Source organism: Echinops telfairi, unplaced genomic scaffold (genome assembly GCF_000313985.2).
Source record: "Echinops telfairi isolate 266 unplaced genomic scaffold, ASM31398v2 ScPeMD7_7457;HRSCAF=8495, whole genome shotgun sequence".
Taxonomy (NCBI): domain Eukaryota; kingdom Metazoa; phylum Chordata; class Mammalia; order Afrosoricida; family Tenrecidae; genus Echinops; species Echinops telfairi.
In genome coordinates, this window is record NW_022111357.1 from 2,859,336 (window position 1) to 2,879,232 (window position 19,897).

Genomic DNA, 19,897 nt, shown 5'->3' on the forward strand with positions numbered 1-19,897 from the left:
GAGTCAGTTCTAACTCATAGAGACTCTAGGTACTAAACAGAACACTGCTTAGTCCTGCATCATCCTCACACTGGTTCCTCTGAGTCCAGGTTTGCGCATAACAGTAGACATCTGGCAAGACAGGGCTAGGAGAGAGTAACACTGCCTACGATGTTTAAGGTTTTGTTTGTGCCAATCTGGCTGGGCCATGATTCTCAGTGGCTGACAGTAATGATGCAGTTTGACAGTTATATAATGATATGATCATTCTCCATTTTATGATAATCCAGTCATCTAGTGTTTTCAGATAAGAGACTGATTTTTACATAAGGATCTTAACCATGTCTGTAAGCGAGAAGCGGGTATATTAGATTTTTTGGATGGTAATTAAAAACACAAAAAACAAAGCCCAATTTATGAAAACAATCTTTGCAAACTGAAAAAAAATCTTCAATTTGATTTTTTTTTCCTATTTGATCTTTTAAAATTCTACCAGAATATGAGAGGAAACATCACACACTGGAAGAATTTCCATTAAATTTCACTAAAACCAAGTTTTTGGCTAGCCATCACCATTCAAAATTATAGTTACTGGAAGTCCTGGGCACTGCAATATGACAAGGGCTAGGGGGGAATAGCAGGGACACGTGGTAGAGAGGAGAGGAGCTATACAGGAAGGTACAAAACTTCCCTTTGAAAATACATGATTAAAAAAAAAAAGAAGAAAATACATGATAGTCCACCTGGAAAATCTAAGAATCAACTAAAAACTGTTGGACTTAATAAGAGCTCTACAAGCTGGTTAGGCATCAGATCAACAAAGACAGATCCTATAAACTAGACGAGTGAACAAGAAAATAAAATGAAGAAAAAGTATCCATTAGTATTCTCAATACTAATTTAAACCATATATAATAACATAATAAGACATGAAGCAGAGAACCAATAGAGGGGTCTGCGGGGCCTGCCCCAATCCCAACTATGTTGTCCCCCCCACCCACCCCCCCACCAGAAGAATGCACTTCAGAGGACAGCACTGAAGCTCCAGCTCAGGGAGAGGTGTGCATCGATCAGAGCACACGGGAGCAAACAAAGAGGGAAGGAGAGAGAGTGGGGCACATCCTGGCCCACCAAGCCCCAAGGATGAATTCCTGCTCAGAGCAGCCAATGCACAGAGAAGACCATAGGGCTGGCCCCACCATGAGACACGACGTCCCTCACTGACCCAAAGTGCTACAGGGACAGCACAGGAGAGACAGTGCGGGAATTGTATCCAGTCTGGCCACACAACACTGGGGTGAAACACTAAGGGCATGAAACAGAGCAAGGGGAGCAAAGCAATGAAGTCCCCGGGGAATACCAAAAACAGACTTTTGGCACCAGGTGTGGCACCCCATCAGTCTTGACCAGAAAACACTCCTAAAGGTCAACAAACAGACCTAGAACTATTTATAGCAGTGGTTCTCAAACTTCCTAATGCAGCGACCCTTTAACACAGCTTCTCATGTTGTGGTGACCCAACCATAAAATTATTTTCGTTGCTAGTCATAACTGTAATTGTGCTACTGTTATGTACTGGGCGACCCCTGTGAAAGAGCTGTTCAAACCCCAAAAGGGTCGCAACCCACAGGTTGCCAACTGCTGATTTATAGGCTTTTCTTTTTTTGTCGTTGGTTTTTATTGTTGTTTTGTTCTGTCTTGTTTTTGTGCTTATTACTGTCTCTGCATGTCTACCTAGATAAGATAGGTCGGAGGAGCAATCTGGAGGAGAAAACGACTTGACTGACGGTTCTGGGGGGACATGGGAGATGGGGAGGTGGGGAAAGGAAGAGGGTGTCAACAAACCCAGGGACAAGGGAACAAGTGATCTAAAATCAATGGTGAGGAGAGCATAGGATGCCTGGTGGGTCTTGAACAAGGGCAATGCAACCAAGAGGAATTACTGAAACCCAAATGAAGGCAGAACATTTTGTTCTAATCACCCAGCATTCTGTGATGTTCATCTTCCCGACATGGTTGCTGCAGACAAGATCGGTGCATAAGTAAATGTGGTAAAGAAATCTGATGGTGCCCAGCTATCAAAAGATATAGCATCTGGGATCTTAAAGGCTTGAAGATAAACAAGCAACCATCTAGGTGAGAAGCAACAAAGCCCACATAGAAGAAGCCCACCAGCTTGTGTGATCATGAGGTGTAGATGGGATCGGGTATCACGCATCAAAGACCCAGAGCAAAAAAATCATATCGATGTGAATGAGGGGGAGTGTGGAGTGGAGACCCAAAGCCCATGTGTAGACAACTGGACATCCCTTACAGAAGGGTCACAAGGAAGAGACGAACCAGTGAGGGTGCACTATAGCACCGATGAAACACAACTTTCCTCAAGTTCTTCAATGCTTCCTCACCCCCACTTATCATGACCCCAATTCTACCTTACAAATCCAGCTAGACCAGAGCATGTACACTGCTACAGATAAGAGCTTGAAACACAGGTAATCCAGGACAGATAAACCCAAGTAGCGATACCAGGAGGGTAAGGGTAAGGTGGGAGGAGAAAGGCCGAACTGATCACAATGATCTACATATAACCCGCTCCCAGGGGGTAAGACAAAAGAAAAGCGGGTGAAGGGAGACAGTGGTTGGTGTGAGACATGGGGGGGGGGGGGGGAGATGAGAAATTATCAAGGGTTCATGAGGGAGGAAGGATGGGGGAGAGGGAAAATGAGCCAATATCAAGGGCTCAAGTAGAAAGAAAACGTTGATGGCAACACATGTACAAATATGCTTGAAACAATGGATGGATATATGGATTGTGATAAAAGCTGTATAAGCCCCCAATAAAGTTTTTTAAAGAAAATGGTAATGTTTATACAAGTTGAAGAATGTAATCAAGATCACTGAATGTTATGTGTAGAAATCATTAAACGGAAATGTTTTGCCATAAGTATTTTAATTAGAAATACAAATATTTTAAAATAAAAACAAGCAATTAAAAAAGATAACATAAGAAATGTTTAAGAATTAAAATGATAAACCTTTTGAATAGCAATGAGGGATTTACAAGAAAAACTAATGGAGAGGACTCCACTGAGTTACTGGTTATGAATTATCTCCAAATTATAATACCATCACACACAAAAATATACCTAACAAGCTGCTTTATGGACTTTGACAAGCTGCTTTTAAAACTTAAAAAAAAAAACAAAACTCATGTTGAAGAGAATATCTGGCAATTTTGGAAAAGGTAAAAGATTCACTTGTGGATACAGGTAGACATTAAGCAATCTATGTACCTGGACTTGAAACCTAGTTTATTGATTTAGTTCTACTTGGCACTATGTTCTCATACAACTTTCCTCTAATTCTTAAATGCTTCCTCCCTCCCACTATCATGATCCCAATTCTACCTTACAAATCCGGCTAGACCAGAGGATGTACACTGGTACAGATAGGAACTGGAAACACAGGGAATCTAGGACAGGAATCCAGGACAGATGATCCCTTCAGGGCCAGTGCTGAGAGTGGTGATACCTGAGGGTGGAGGGAAGGTGGGGTAGAAAGGGGGAACTACATAAAACCTCCTCTCTTGGGACAACAGAAAAGTGGGTGAGGGGAGACGTCAGACAGTGTAAGACATGACAAAATAATAATTTATAAATTATCAAGGGCTCATGAGGGAGGGGGAAAATGAGGAGCTGATACCAAGGGCTTAAGTAGAGGGCAAATATTTTGAGAATGATGCGTGCAACAAATGTACAAATGTGCTTGACACAATGGATGTATGGCAACAAATGTATAAATGTGCTTGACACATGGATGGATGCATGGATTGTGCTAAGAGTTGTATGAGCCCCCAATAAAATGATTTTAATATTTTTTAAAGGATTAAAAACTTAACTAATAGAAACCTTATTAAACAAAAAATATCACAATGTGAAAAAAAAAAAAGTCACAGGACATTGGCCCTCTGCTTAAGCCCTCCCTCAATGCAAGAACACTTTGTTCTAACAACCTGGCATTCTGTGATGCTCTCCCTCCTGGCACGATTGCTTAAGACAAAATGTGTGTATAAGCAAATGTGGTGAAGAAAGCTGATGGTGCCTGGCTACCAAAAGATATAGTCTGGGGTTTTGAAGGCTTAAAGCTAAATGATTGGCCATCCATCTAGCAGAGAAGCAACAACCCCACATGAAGCAGCACACCTGCCTGTGCTACAGGATCAGGTAAACAGGCATCAGAAGACCCCAAACAAACAAACAAACATTGTTGAGAACGAGGGGGAGTTCTGAGCAGAGACCCTAAATCCATCTGTAGACAATGCGACATCCCCTCATAGAAGGGATGAGTCAACCAGGGCACAGTATAGCACGGCTGAAAACCACAATATTCCTCCGGTCCCTTGCGGCTTCATCACCTCCCACTATCATGACCCCTATCCTGCCTTTCACTTCAGGCTAGATTGGAGCATGTACACATGTACAGATAAGAGCTCAGGACATGCGGAATCCAGGTCAGATAAACCCCTCAGTAACAAAAATGGGAGTATCGAAATACCAGGAAGGGCAGGGGAAGGTGGGGAGAGGGGTGGGGAAGAAACTGCGGGGGAAGGGAGACAGTGGTTGGTGTAAGATATGGAAATAATAATTTATAATTCATCAAGGGGTCATGAGGGTGGGAGGGCTGGAGGGAGGGTAAAAAGAGGAGCTGATATCAAGGACTCAAACATAATGTTGAAAGAGAAAAAAAAGATGACTGCCTTACCTGGAAGGTGACCATTATCTGCGGCTCTTGGACAGCAATCTGTGAAAGTAGACACGGGGAAAAGACATGAGAAACCACAGCTGAAATGGTGAACCCTTATCTAGCAGATTAGAAGTCCACACATGGCAGCATTAGAAAACGCTACCTTAGAGAAAGACCTTTTAGTAAGTCAAAAAAATTAACTTCTATCAGCACCAACCTCTACCATGATTCCATTATGAATATACAGAACTTGGGCAAGGATACTCTACATTTCTGTCCTACCAATCATACCACTCGCTGTTAACTTTTGAACCAGTGATCTTTCTTTCCTAGAAATTTACCCTAGGGAAATAATGGAGGAGTTAAAAGACTAAAGATAATCCTGGTCTCTAGAATTAAACAGTTCTAGATAGAAATTATTCCTTCCTGTGATTCTCTCTGCTCTATGGGAGAAAGAGGCTTTCAGCTCTGGTAAAGAGATACAGTCTCAGAAACTCACAAGGGCAGGTCTACCCTGCCCTATAGAATCAGAACCAACTCAATGGCATGGCGAGAGTGATTCTTAGATCTCTGTACTTAAGCTAGGGTAAGAGAACTAAAATTAGCATAGGCTTTTCTGGTACTGCTGGATCCAAAGGCCCAGGAACAATTTCTCTAGCTTCCCGATTCTGGGAACTCAACATCTACTAGCCCAAATGGCGCCTTTTTGGAATTCTAATCAGCATTGCTGTGACCCTAGAGCGGTTAACATGTGCAGGAGGGACTCATTGCTTCAGTTGACTTTACTGAAATATATGGAGATACATCATAAGACCCTGAAAAATAAGACCAAAAATTGCATTCATCGCTCAAATATTTCAAAACAAGGACAAACCTAACCTTTAGAAAGGGTGTAATATTGTAAAACAACAAGATTTAATTAATTCATCTGAGTTTGAATCTCAACTCCTCCACTTACTAATTAGCAAGTTGTATAACTTCTCTTGAATTTCAGTTAATTCATATGAAAATCGGTGGTAACATATACTGTGTTAGTCTAGGTAGACTAGAAAAGCAAGTCCACAGAAACTCTTATGTGAATAAGAGTTTTATATAAAGGCTAAGTGTACATTAAGACAACATCCCAAACAAGTCCAGTCCAAGCCCATAAGTCCGGCACCGATCTACAAAGTCCTCCACAAATTCACAAAACACACACAATGACGCCGTATGCAGGATGATCACAGGCCAGTGGGTAGAAAGTCTTTGAATCCAGTGGCGGTGTAAGCATCTCAGCGCTGGCAGGATCTCCACGTGGCTTCTCCAGCACCCAGGGCTGCATCACAGTGGGTCCACGTGGCTTCTCCTCAGGGATGCTTCACAAGAAGTGAGCCTTGTCAGCCGAGGCAGAGAACTAGCTAAGGCAGCTGCAACCGATCCGACCATGAGTAAGCAAGAGATGAGAACACCAGAAAAGCGAGCCTTTTATCTCTGCCCTTCAATTAAACTGCCCTTCAATTAAACTGCCCTTCAATTAAACTGCCCTTCAATTAATCCCACATGTGTTCAGTGGCCAGGTTGGCACAATCAACCTATCACATATACTTAAGATAAGGCTGAGAGAGCACCTGAAAGCTCTTACTCTTTTTTTTAATTAAAAAAAAAAGTTGTTATACTTAAATGATTAAAATTCCCTGTCACAGCACATGTCCTTGGAGAACATTATGCTGAGGGAAGTTCTAACCAAAGCCAAACTCACTGCCATTGAGTAGATTCTGCCTACAGGACAAAGTAGAGCTGTCCCTGTGGATTTCCAAGACTAACTTTTCTTGGGAGTAAAAAGCCTCATCTTTCTCCCAAAGAACAGCCAGCGCTTTCAAACTGCTGACCTCACGACTAGGAGTCCAATGTATAATTTACTTTGCCCCTAGTGCTCCTCAATCATAAAAGGGCAAGGGGCGGGGGAGGATGGGCGGACAAGATAAAGGCATTCACACCAAAACAAACAGCCTTTGGAGACTGCCAAGGACGGGAGGAAAGATAAAGCAAGGGGAGATGTGGAAGGTGGTCACGTGGATGTACTGGAAGAGGGAGTAAAGTTATCAAGAATCCGGTGAAAACAAACAAAACAAAACAAAAAAGAACCGCGTGAAGAGTAAGGCACTGGGGTATTTGATGAGTAGTTTACACTGTTGAACACAAACTTGATGCTCTGAATGTAATTTACAAAAGATCGAGGATAAGAAATCCGGCCGCGGGCTCAGGTAGGGTCGATGGTCCTACCAGAAAAGGCACAGTAGGAGAGGCAGATCCCCACGCACTGACCTTTACACGGAGGTAGGAACGCAGACAGGGCTTGTTCCACCCCCACCTAGGTTACGTGTGCTGGCCAGAGGCGGTGAGGCCAGCTCATGTTTTCTCCTAAGTAGTCCAGTTCTGACAGACCCACACACCCAATCACGAAGCCACCCACCCTCGTGGGAGTGTGAAGTTTTTACCTTCGATCCATTAAATCCACAAGCCAGTCTCCGCTTTTCTCCCTGAACTCCCCTCGGTCCAAGTCCTGCAGTCGCTCCGGCCACCCTTTCGTCTCCGAACTCCGGGGAAGCAGTAACGCGCAGGTACAGACGTTCCGGGAATGCCTCTGCACTCAAGCCCCGCAACCCCTGGCAGAAGACTTTATACCAACGGCAGCGCTAATGCGCATGTGCGGAAGTAACTTTACCCAACGTTCCCAGGCTCCTTCCGGTGATAAGCCAGCTACCGTAGACTACATTTCCCATAAGACCTGTGGAGCTCATTTCCGGGAAGCGCCTGGGGACGGGTCTTGGCTTGCTAATTTAGGAGCTACCTTCAAAACCGCGCTGGGTTTTAAAAGTGTATAATTTTCTTTTAAAAAGATAATTATCAAAGTGAGGAGCTGATATCAAGGGCTCAAGTAGAAAGAAAATGTTTTGAAAATGATTATAGCAGCATGTATTAATGTGCTTGACAGGATGGCTGGATGGATAGATGGTGATAAGATCTGTAAGAACCCTCAATAATATGATGTTTTTAAAAAGTAGTTATCATCATTTATAGAAGTAGTGTAGTGGTTACTCGTTGGGCTGTGATTCGCAAGGTCAGCAGTTTGAAATGTTGGGTTTCTGGGATGGTTTTCCCAGTTCTTGCTTCTCAACGCTGAAAGCATTCACTTGGCAGAAGCACTTTTGTAAGTCCAAGTAACATAGAGAAAGGGAAGTTTCGGGTAATATAGTCTCAGATAGTACATGCGATCCCTGGAACGCAGGCAAGACTGCGTGGCTGTGGGGGAGGGTTGGGAGAGTTCCAAGCCGAAAACGGCCACTTTTGGAAGAGTCTGGGGAACCAAGAGTAGTACCGGGACTGCCAAAGGGAGCACACCAGTGAGCTCCAGAATTGAGACCCACCCACCCAACTGAAAAAGAAAGGGCCTGCCCTCAGTCTGCTTTTTATCCCTCCTACTCCCACTTGAGGGGAAAAGTGGTTGAGGCTATTGTCCGGAGAGGCTGCGTTTAGGCACATCTAAGACAAAGTGTTGGTTGCTAGCGTGCATTCCCAAGTGGCCCTTCATCAGTATGTCAAGGTGACCTTCATCAACACGTGCCCAGCTTTGGATCTTCCCCATTGGTTTCTAATGTGTGTCTGATTTTTTTCAAACCCCTTTATTGTAGCATGGTCAGCTAATTTTCATTTAGCTTAGGCAGTCAGTGGAGACAACCCCCTTTATCCTTAATCTTCCCTGCCTGTCAAAACCGCTAGCAGTTTTGCAGAAGAGAAAGCTTTCTGCTCCTGTAGAGTTTCAATGTAATACATTCCACTACTTGATATCAACAAGTAATGATATATTGAGAAAACATCCTAACCCCATCCAACTTAAGTCGGATGCCAGTCCATAAGCCCTGTTTTCAGACTCAGGAAGTCACGTGCAAGGATGCAGAATGCAGGACCATCACAGGGCTGTGGATGCAGTCATGTGGACTCAATGTAGGTGGAATCATGACGGGGCCCCAGCAGCTCTAGGGATAGCCAGCAAGCAGAAAGGTGACGGCAGAGGGAGAGAAACTGGCCTCCAGAGAGCTAAATATCTTGGTCACACCTCCAAGGAACATCATCAGGCTTCAATTCAACCTGATTGACAGGTTAAACTCCACCCATATCTTACCATGTTGGCACAAAAAAACTAACAATAAATAGATGGATGGAGATAGAGTCAATTCCACAGCCTTAGTTTTGTAAATGCTCAATAGATACATAGAGAATTTTACATCTAGAAAATGGCTCCCTCCGCTCCCCCACCCTACCCCATGGACCAATAATGAGAGTAGTGATACCAGGAGGGAAAAGGGATAGTGGGGGGAGAAACAGGGAACTGATCACAATAATCTATATATAATCCCTTCTCAGGAGGGAAGACAACAGAAAAGTAGGTGAAAGGATACATCAGTCATTGTAAGACATGAAAAAACAGTAATAATTTATAATTTATATAGGGTTCATGAGGGAGGGAGGGGAAAATGAGGAGATGATATCAAGGGCTCAACTAGAAAGAAAATGTTTTGAAAATGATGATGGCAACATATGTACAAATGTGCTTGACACAATGGATGGATGTATGGATTGTGACAAGAGCTGTATGAGCCCCAGTGAAATTATTAAAACTAAATAAATACAATGGTAGTGGGAAAATGAGGCCAATCTCTTCCAAGTGCTTCTATTTTCTCAGTGAAATAGGAAGCTGAATATGAAGACGGGGAAAGATATACTTAGGGACTCATATTTTGTCTCTTGCGGATTTTTTTTTCTTTTCACTTTTCTTCAGCTTCAACCTAAACTTGTATGTAAGCAATTAATGCTTTGTTCCACAGTTATTCCTGGCCTGTTTGGGCTGACAATACTGGGCTCCATGATCTCTTTATAGATGTACCCTGTTTCCCTGAAAATAAGACAGTGTCTTATATTAGTTTTTGCTCCCAAAGATGGGCTAGGTCTTATTTTCAGGGGATGTCTTATTTTTCCATGAAGAAGAATACGGTACACATTTATTGCTAACTGTTTTATTAAAAGAGACCTCGCACTTCCTGTCTGCTCCGGCTGCACTGTGGCCAACAGTGAGCTGCGCAGTGGTACCCACTGCTATGGTCCAGAGTCCAGAGTTAGGGTAGCTTTGGGGGGCCTTATTTTCTGGGAGATGCCTTATATTTCAGCAAGAGGCAAAACTGTGAGTCGGTCTTATTTTCATTCAGCAATGTTTATAAGGCATCTGCCTCAGGCGATGCCTCAGGATCGTCCCAATAGATGTCTCTGACAAGGAATTTTCAGATACTCACATCAGAGTCACTCCCATCAGATAGGGGTGGGAGAATGGTTTTACTGGGGAGGGTTGCTAGCAGACAAAACTGGATGGAACTCTTCAGATGGGAGTGAGGGCTGGTTCTGTTGGCAGAAGTGATTCAATAGAATTTAGGGGCTCAATCCTCAGCTTCCAGATTATCTGCCAATACGTACCCATTCCAAGTTTTAGGATCACATTTCTGCCAACCAATGCCATCATTTTAACGCCTCACGCTGTTTGGAGTTGGGAATTAAATTGCTGTTGTAATCCAACCTCTCTCAGGATAAGACCCTAGGATTGGTTTTTGGCAAAATCAGCTGTTACGACAAGAAACAAGGCTTTATTTGGGGGTACAAGTGGCAACTTCCAAGTCTTCCATGCAGTGCATGAGCTGACTCCAGAACCCGGGGCCAATCTGTTTCTCTTTACACTTCAGTGAACGATGGGCCAACAGATTACTTCTATACTTCTTAGTCTGACAGAGATGTTGAAGGGTACCAAATACACAAACAGAGCTTTGTCTCCCACAAATATATGATCCAATAATGGGGACATTTCGCATATATATTGCCAGCTTGCACCATGGATTAGCAGTGTCGTCTTTATTACTGGAGTAAATGGTGCATGTAAGATGAGCCAGACTTGAAAACCAATTAAGAAAATTCATCCTTAAGATTCTTTTTCTTCTAGGACTACTCCTTTTTTAAAAAAAATCATTTTATTGGGGGCTTGTACAGCTCTTATCACAATCCATCCATCCATCCATTGTGTCAAGCACTTTTGTGCATTTGTTGCCATCATCATTCTCTAGGACTACCTTTTTTTTTTTCTTTTCAATCGTTTTATTGGGGGCTCATACAACTCTTATCACAATCCATACAAACATCAATTGTGTAAAGCACATTTGTACATTCATTGCCCTCATCATTCTCAAAACATTTGCTCTCCACTTAAAACCCCAGCATTAGATCCTCATTTTTCCCCTCCCTCCCCACTCCCCTCTCCCTCATGAACCCTCTAGAATTACTCTTAACACCATGTTTTACGCTTGGTTTTCCAGAGGTCTACCAGACTAGCCCCAAATCCATCAGTCAGGCTGAACGTTGAAGGCTTCTTCTGACTCAAATGGCAGGGGCTGATGAATCCCAAATCTTCACATCAGGTGGAAGGCTGAAGGCTTCTCCTGCGTCAAGAGCTGAAGGTCAAATGATCAAAATGAGTGTGGAGCAAAGGGAGGGAGAGTACAGCTTTGCCCAATGTCCCAAGGAAACACCCTTCCAACTGATTGGCTGCTTACATCAGATCACAGAGGAAGAGGATTACATAGTATCTGCCAAACCACTAAGATTTAGGTATCTAAAACACACTGCCAACAAGTCGATTCCAATGCATAGAGATGTTGTGGATTCAAATAAATGATAGCCATTATAATGTCTTTAAAATTTATAAGAGTCTTTACAGATTCAGCTGTAGCTGGTTTGTGAGGAAGCTAACAGCACTTCCCTAAACTGCAGCAGCCAGAGAAATTACTAGCAAGCTGATAAAGGCAAAGACCACAAAGATCATTTATCATGGGCTGATAGTAGGGGTGATAGTAACAAGATTAGCCAAATTAATGTTAACATTCTTTATACCAAAAAAAAACCCCAAACACCCATAATAGCAGGATAGAGTATAACATCCTGGTTAACAAAATAAGAATAATAAGATTAATTATAACATTCTGATTACAGCATCAAAAAATAATAATATTAAAGAATAACAAGATTAATTGCAATGTCCTGATCCCGGGCATGCATGAGTGCATTTTAAAAACAATCACCAGCGGGCTTTCCAAGATACAACAGGGGAGTGGACGGGCCATCTAGCAGTCAAGTAAATGGAGTTACTTTGCCTCCGAGACCCTATAGGTCAGGGTAGAGCTGGCCCTTGTGGGTTCCTGAGACTTTAATTCTTTATGGGAATAGAAAGCCTTATCTTTCCCCAAGAAGCAGCTGGCAGCTGGTGGCTCTGATCTGCTGATCTTGTAGATAGCAGACCATGTAACCCACTATACCACCAGGGCTCCTACTGAGAAATATAAACCAAAAATATTGCCCTGTAGGTTTCTGAGACTGTCACTCTTTCCAGGAGCAGAAAGCCTTATCTTTCTCCCTCAGAGTGAGGGATGATTTCAAACTGCTGAACTTGTGGTTATCAGCCCAACGTGTCCCCACTATACTACCAGGACTCAGGACAATAATCTCGTTAACTTAACAAATATCATTAACCATCACACTTTGTCATATTAATGAGACCATAGTAAGCCAATCACGTTTGAGATAGAAAAGAGATTAGGCGCCCAAGCAAGGAAGCACAGAGGAGGAGTCACGCACTGCCATTGAGTCAGCGTCACAAAGACCCCACAGGACAGGGCGGAACTGCCCCAGTGAGCTCCGAGAGTAACTGTTTGTTGGGGAGTAGAAAGGCCCGTGTTTCTCACAAGGAAGGAGCAGCAGGTCTGACAAAAGGAGGAGGATTGAACAAGATGGATTGATACGGTGTCTGCGACAAGGGGCTCATCGTGCAGGAGAATGTACATAGGATGTCTGTGAGTTGCAGCCCACTCACCAGCACCTAACAGAGATGGGAGAAGACAGACGCCCTACATGCAGAACCCCCAAGGAGTTAAGAAACAGCAGCTGTGAAGAGAAAAGGACCTCCCCTCAAAAAGAGGAAGCCTGCTAAAGTCAGTGTTCTGAAAAGCGCACTTCTAGCCTCTCACATAGAGAAAATAAATGTCTGTCCATTACAACCACCTATTTGTGGTATTTCACATTAGCACTAGACAACTAGGGCAGCTTATAGCTTCTGTTGGGTTTGAAAATTTGAAGTGTATTTTCATCCAGTTAAGTTCCCAAATGCATTTGAATTAGGGTGTGGGGAAAATTCGAAAGCACCACAGCCTGCCAAGAGAACAAACAAACCTGTCCTGCAAGGAGTGCAGCCAGATGCTCCGAGAGAGAAACAAGCATGACCACGTACTTAGGAGAAGCTCTCACTGCACGGAATTGATTTTGACTATTTTTTTTTAAAGCCTAACAGAAAGCCTCATCTTTCTCCCTCAGGAGAGACTAGTCTCTGGAGGACATCACGCTTGGAAAACTAGGGAGGCAGAGAAACCGAGGAAGACCCTTGACAAGATGGATTGACACAGTGTGGGCCTAAAGGTAGCCATTGTGCGGCTGGTGCGGACCCCGGCAGTGCTTCATTCTGCCGTGCGAGGGTTGCTGTGAGTCAGAAGCAACTTGAAGGTGCCTAACAACACGGGCACAAAGATTCATGTTTTCACTAATAGAGTAAATGATAGGATATTAACAGTGCAGGACTTGGTAGCCAACGTGACATGAGCCCCCAGTACGCCTCTTTGACTGGCAATCAAGACCGTCATTCACTTTCAGATGTTTCACATCTGCAGCTACACTGACCGGCTTTGGAAAAGTTCACTTTCCATCTTGTGTCTGGCCTCTGAACTCCAGTTTTGGAACATGAGCAGATAGCCTATTGCCTTACCTGATAACCTGTTTCCACAGCCTTGTAAATAAAAAATACTGGTTTGGTGGTGTATTAGCGCTTAAATTCTGAGCACCTTGGTATGCAAGACTATGGATGTCAGTGACAGTCCAAAATCCATTTGCAGGATCCCCCAAATATATTACACCTCCATTGAATTATTTCTGGCCATTAACCAAGGATGTGGATAATCTTGCCCTCACGCAGGCTGCCTTGGAAAGTAGATGACCTCCAGTCCTCTCCCGCCAACCCAGGGCAGTCTTTCTCTTAGGGGCTTGCCTGGGTGTGTCCTTGATGGGAGGTCAGCTTACAGGGGACAGTACAAGGGGTCATACAGTCATGAGCCATGCCCTATCAGTCTGGCCCTGGCTCCTTTGTTAGGAGACCTGTTAGGTTTCTCGGGTGGGTAACACTTGGTTCTTGGCTAATACTCGGTTCTTGGCTTTGCATGATGGAAGAATTCACACCGAAGCCAGTTTTGTAATCCAAGTGGGTTTTTATGAAGGACAGGACTATTTTCAGGTTTTACAGTCTCAAAGGGGTTCACAACTGGGCATGAGCAACCTTGTGGAAAAGAGCACCCATACGTGCAGAACTGGGGTGTGGGGGAATCCCAGGGACAGAAGGGGCAAGGGAGCAAGGGGCAGGAGGACGAGGAGGCCAGAGAGCGAGGGGGCCAGCACGTTGGGGCAAGAAAGGCTGTGGGCCCTGAGTAAGCCCAGAGCGGGCACAGGTGGACCCCAAGAAGGCCCAGAGGGGGCACGCCTAGGTGGCAAGTGTGCGCCACCACCCTCCCACCTGCCATTGACCAGGAGCAGGGTAAGAGGGAGCGAGGCCTTGCCACAGCCAAGATCTTTCAAGCCTCTGGCTGGGGAAGTGTGGTTAATGGTATTGGTTGACCCCATTGGCTGGGTTGAGCCCACCTGGGTAATGAGCCTGGACCTAGTTTAAACTGCCCAGGTGTACCTCTCAGTTTGGAGTCTTCATAGGTGTCCAATGGTGGCCTGATTTCTTTCCATCCTCCTCTATGGGGGTCTTTGCAGGCATGGGAGGGAAAACCCCGGTGCAAAACCAGGTACCAACAGACCCTAGACCAGTGGTTCTCAACCTTCCTAATTGCCTCAACCCTTTAATGCATATGTTGTAGCCTACTGTCTGTTCCCAGAAAGAAAACAACCCAGACCGCCGACAAGTTCAAAAGAAAAAGTTTTATTACCTGCACAGGGACTGTCTGTCAGCCCTCTTGAGAGGAGACTGAGCAGTACCCTGTCTCATTTTCCAAAGGTTTTTATACTTGTGCAATGTGCAGGTGTGCAAGCAAGCAGAGGACAGAAGCAGGAGACTGCGGTGAGCCATTTGTAGTGAAACAATGACTACTCTTAGTTGAACAATAACCACTGTGGTTGTTCTTCCAAGCCTTTGAACATACCTTTCCTTCGGTACAGTCCGTTACGCTTGTCAGCACAGCCTGCCACCCTCATAGCAGCTAGTTCATTTATAGTTCATAATGGCTTCTGCCAGCTCAAAATGGCTTCACTCTTGTCAAGGCTGTTTAAACTTTTCGTAGAGCTACTACACATACCCCCAACCATAAAATTTTCGTTGTTACTTCATCACCGTCATTTTGCTACTGTTAAGGATCATCATGTAAATATCTGATATGCAGGGTGTATTTTCATTGTTACAAATTGAACATAATTAAAATATAGTGATTAATCACAAAAACAATATGTAATTATATATTGTGAAATATTTTATTTCTAATGACAAATCAATGACATTTTGTCTTAAAGCATGGTGTAGCATGGGTAACAGTCTTCACACTGGGTACTTGATGTGGGCATATCTGCATGTGGGCGGACCCGCCTGGAAACGGATAGAGTGGTGTCTCTGTTCCTAAGACCAAGTCTTTTCTGATGGTTTTAGGCAACCCCAGTGAAAGGGTTGTTTGACCCCCAAAGGGGTCGCGACCCACAGGTTGAGAACCGCTGCTCTAGCCCAATCTTGTAAGCCCTTCTACCTAACATAATGTATGTGTCCCTATCATGACCTGTTCCTGCTATTGTAGTCCCACTTTTAACTGTGATGTATTTCTCTCTCACTAATCATGAACCTGTGGCGGTTCCCTTTGTGGCCGGTGCCTTACTTAAGCAGCTGTGCGTCTATGAATCCTGGGATGCCATTTTGACCTCATCCAGAGGATGTCTTTGTGTCACTGTGTTGTCTTTGCCTCTTTTGAGGACTTACTAAATGTACTCCTTTAATTGTGTTTGAGACTGGGGGTTTCTTTTGTACCTAAAAACGGTGTGAATGAGTAGAATCATCCATGAAGAGCTCTAAATGTTGGATTTGGAACTTGCCAGACTTCACAACCATGAAGCCATTGCCTTAATGGCACTTGAGTTCTGTGAGACCTTGATGTGAAACGTGGAACTCTGAGATGGGAGAGTCTATACTAAGGGCGGGGCTTGTGGTTGGTATCAGGGAAGACAGTGTGGTACAGTATTCTGGAAAAGGCAGACACTTGTGACATCTTTAATAGCCACCTCATTGAAACCTGAAATGTAGTCCATTAATATGGCGCTCCTAGCCTTAATCGCTTATGTGTTATGTGTTATGGAGTCTGGCCATGATCCTCTTTTGGAGGGGTTCCCTGCTATGCTAATGGACAGGATTAAGGTGGATTAAAATGCTTCTTGTTTCCTTTGTTTGGTCTGCTGAAAGATCAAAAACACACCTTAAGGCCATTCCTCCATCTGAATACACTGAGAGGAGCCCCAGGGCCATTGGAAGTGGAGCTTGTTCAAGGTCTGAAGTGGCAGAGAATGAAGCCAGAGGCTGCGACATGGAGATCAGAGGACAGAGCAGAGGAGCCAGATACTGAAGCAAGGAGACTTGGAGACAGAACAAAGGAGCCACCCTGAGAGTGTGTGGCAGAGCAGCAGGGACCAAGAGACCATGCGGATGAGAGAATGAGAACTCGAGAGTTGGCTACCAGCTCAGAAGTGTTGCTGTGGCTCTAAGACCCTATCCTTACTGCTTATTGATTTTGCCTTGTGGTAACCTGTTCACTTCACCAATAAGCCTCTGTGTTAGTTAATTGTGCCAACCTGGCCGATAATCACATGTGGGGCTAATTGAAAGGCGGAAGGCTAAATGGAAGGTGAGCCTCACCTTTCTAGCTCTCGGGTCTCTTGCTTTGTGATGGTCGTGCCAGGGTGCAGCTGCCTTAGCAGCTCCCTGCTTCAGCTTGCAAGACTGACTTCCTACAAGACATCCCCAAGGAGAAGCCACATGGACCTATCCTGATGCAGCCCTGGGTGCTGAAGCAGCCATGTGAAGACCCCTGCTAGTGCTGAGATGCTTATTCGTTCACTGACTCAGCTTTCCTCCTGCAGTCGGCATCATTGCCTCTGTTTTGTGAGGTGGAGCACTTTGTGGACTAGTGTTGGGTTAATGGGTTAATGTTGGACTTGTGGGCTTGGGCAGCATTAGGTTGGGATGTTTTCGTGATGCACACTTTCTTTACATAAAACTCTTATACATGAGTTGCTGTGGATTTGTTTCTCTAAAGTACCTAGACTAATACAGCCTCCTTAGTCGTGGTGTCTGTGAGTTCTGTGTGGCCACAGCAGATTACTGAAGCCAACAGAAGATGTCATGGGAGAAATGGTTGGTGCCAGAGTAGGTAAAGAAAACTGGAGGATAAAGGCATGTCTGACCACACTGCCTTGTGGCAATCTGACTTGGGCAGAGGTGCAGATCAATTCTTCTGTGTGCCAGAGCCGAGCAGATAATGGCCTCTGCGCTATTTCTGTGGGACTAGTTGTGTTAATTTTTCTAAAAGAAATTATTTTTGTATCAAGTATTTAATGTTTTTGATACTATTATAATTTATATTTTAAATTTTCTCTATTGTAAGCTTTTGTCTATTAGAGCTGTGATGCTGGACGCTATTGTCACCCATATTTCAAACATCAGCAGGGGTACTCATAGTGACCAAGTTCCACTGGAGTTTCCAAACTAAGAAACAGGAAAAAGCAGTCCATGTCTGAAATATTAGCCATTGAAAACCTGAGGACTAGCCCGGGAACACCATCCGAAATAGTGCCAGCTGATGAGTCACGCAGGTTGGAAGGCATCAAAATATGACTGGGGAGCAGCTGCCTTCTCAAATCAGAGTCCACAAAAATGATGTGGATGAAGCAAAGCTTTTGGGAACCTTCATTTGCTGAAGGGGTAAGACTCAAATGAGAAGCAGCAGCTGTAAACATCCATCAATAGTCAGAATACGAATCTAGGAAAATTATTGGAAGTTGGTTGTCAGAAACAAAATGTATAAAGACCAACATTCCAAGGCATAATGAGCTGAAATGAACTAATATTGGCCATTTTGAATCAATCACATAGTGTACTACTCCAAGAGTGTCATATTCTAGGAGAGAAAGCTTCACATTCATCAAAAAAGATCTCAACACCTATATTGAAGTACAATGCCATCTCTGATAGGATAATATCTACATGCCTACAAGGAGGTCCAGTTAACACAACTATTATTCAGATTTATGTCCCAACTATTAAAGCCAGTAATGAAGAAATTGAAAAATTCTACCAGCTTCTGCAGTCTAAAATTGATCAAGCTTGCAATCAAGATGCATCGATAATTACTGCTGATTGGAATGTCAAAGTTGGAAACAAAGATATAAGAACAGTAGTTGTGGGATGACCTAATGAACATCCTACTACATGAAGAAAGACATCAATAAAAAGATAGGATGGAAAAATAAATAAATAGAATAATAAAAGACAGGATAGAAAGACGAGAGGAGAGTGGATATATGAAGAATTTCTGAAACTTGCTCTTGCTTTGCTTCCATAGCTAAAGCAAATGGAAAAAATGAAGTAAAGAGGCAGTTCAAGAAGACAAAGTAAAGCATTGTAATAAAGCGTATAAAGATTCAGAGTTAGAAAATCCAAAGGGAAGAGTATGCTCAGCATACAAGATGAAAGAAATGAAGAAAAATGTCAAGCCTTGAGTGGCAATATTGAAGAATTCTATGGACAAAATACTGAATGATGTAGAAAGCATCAAAAGAAGATGAAAGGAATAGAGTCACTATATTAAAAAGAATTAGTCAACATTCAACCATTTCAAAAAGTAGAATATGATTAAAAACTAGTGGTCATTTTAAATTACTTTAGTTGGAGGAAGTTCAAGCTGTACTGAAGGCACTAGTGCAAAACATGAGTCCAGGAATTTGCACAATGCCAATGGAAATGTTTCAACAAGCAGATGAAGCACTGGAAGCACTCATTTGTCTATGCCAAGAAATTTGGAAGACAGCTACCTGGCCAACTGACTGGCCAGGAATGAAGGAATTGTTCCCAAAGAAAGGTGATCCAACAGAATGAAGAAATTATCACTAGTATCATATGCAAGTAAAACTACTGAAAATAATTTAAAAATACTTGTAGGGTTGTATCCTTTCACCAGATTTATTCTGTCTATTATAGAAACTCCACCCTTAACAGCTCCTTTCCTACTCCATTTATTGTTTTGAATTCTCAGGGTGTCTCCCTGAAAAAATCCTTACTTATAAGTTGTGTTCATACATTTCTTGCCTTTAGAGATGTCTATAGCAAAGGGCTTCTAAGTTACATTGAGATTCCTCTCCACTACTGATTGCTTTTTAAATGTTTCATTTTCATCTTGTAGAAAGGGTATCATGCTGTATGCTGCTTTGGGAGCGGACTTTTTTCACTTCATTTCTTATGAAGACCCAACCACATAGTTGAGTGAGTGTAGCTCATTCGTTTTGGCTGCTGTCTCCCTTCTTCTGTTAATGGTCACCTGGGTCGTTTCTCGGTTTTTGCTCTTCTGCGAAGTCCTACAACATATATTCTGGTCCATATTTCCTGTTGTATATGTAAAAGTGTTTCTCTGAGTAAGTACCTAGGAGTGGGGTTGTTGAATGGTATAACCTGTGAATGTTCAGCCTTACATGCTACCTTTCATTCATGTATTAGACTTTTACATCTAATGGTTGTTTTTAAAAAGCCATTTTATGATTTTGCTGTCCCTGCTTTATTTTTGCTTATCTAATTGAGAATGGTTATTATGCTTATTTCAAATTCTTGGTCTACCTATTATACTGATTCTGCTTCAGAAGTTGCCATGAGTCAGACCCAACTCAAGGGCAACTAACAACAAATGTATTTAAAGGTTTAAATAGTAATATACATGACCTTTTATAGTGGTTATTTTTGAAGAGTTGAGATTATGGAAAACAA

General features: G+C 43.2%; 1 protein-coding gene across 1 annotated transcript in view; it reads right to left on the reverse strand.

Moving 5' to 3' along the window:
• ZNF684 (zinc finger protein 684) overlaps positions 1 to 7,340 on the reverse strand; it is a 15,722-nt gene extending 8,382 nt beyond the window's left edge. Inside the window, exons 1-2 of the mRNA XM_013005243.2 lie at positions 7,200 to 7,340; positions 4,741 to 4,779 (exon numbers count right to left, since the gene is read on the reverse strand). Coding sequence (XP_012860697.2) covers positions 4,741 to 4,755 — 15 coding nt within the window. The 5' untranslated portion in view covers positions 4,756 to 4,779; positions 7,200 to 7,340. The remainder of the gene's footprint in view (positions 1 to 4,740; positions 4,780 to 7,199) is intronic.
• Positions 7,341 to 19,897: the final 12,557 nt, after the last annotated feature.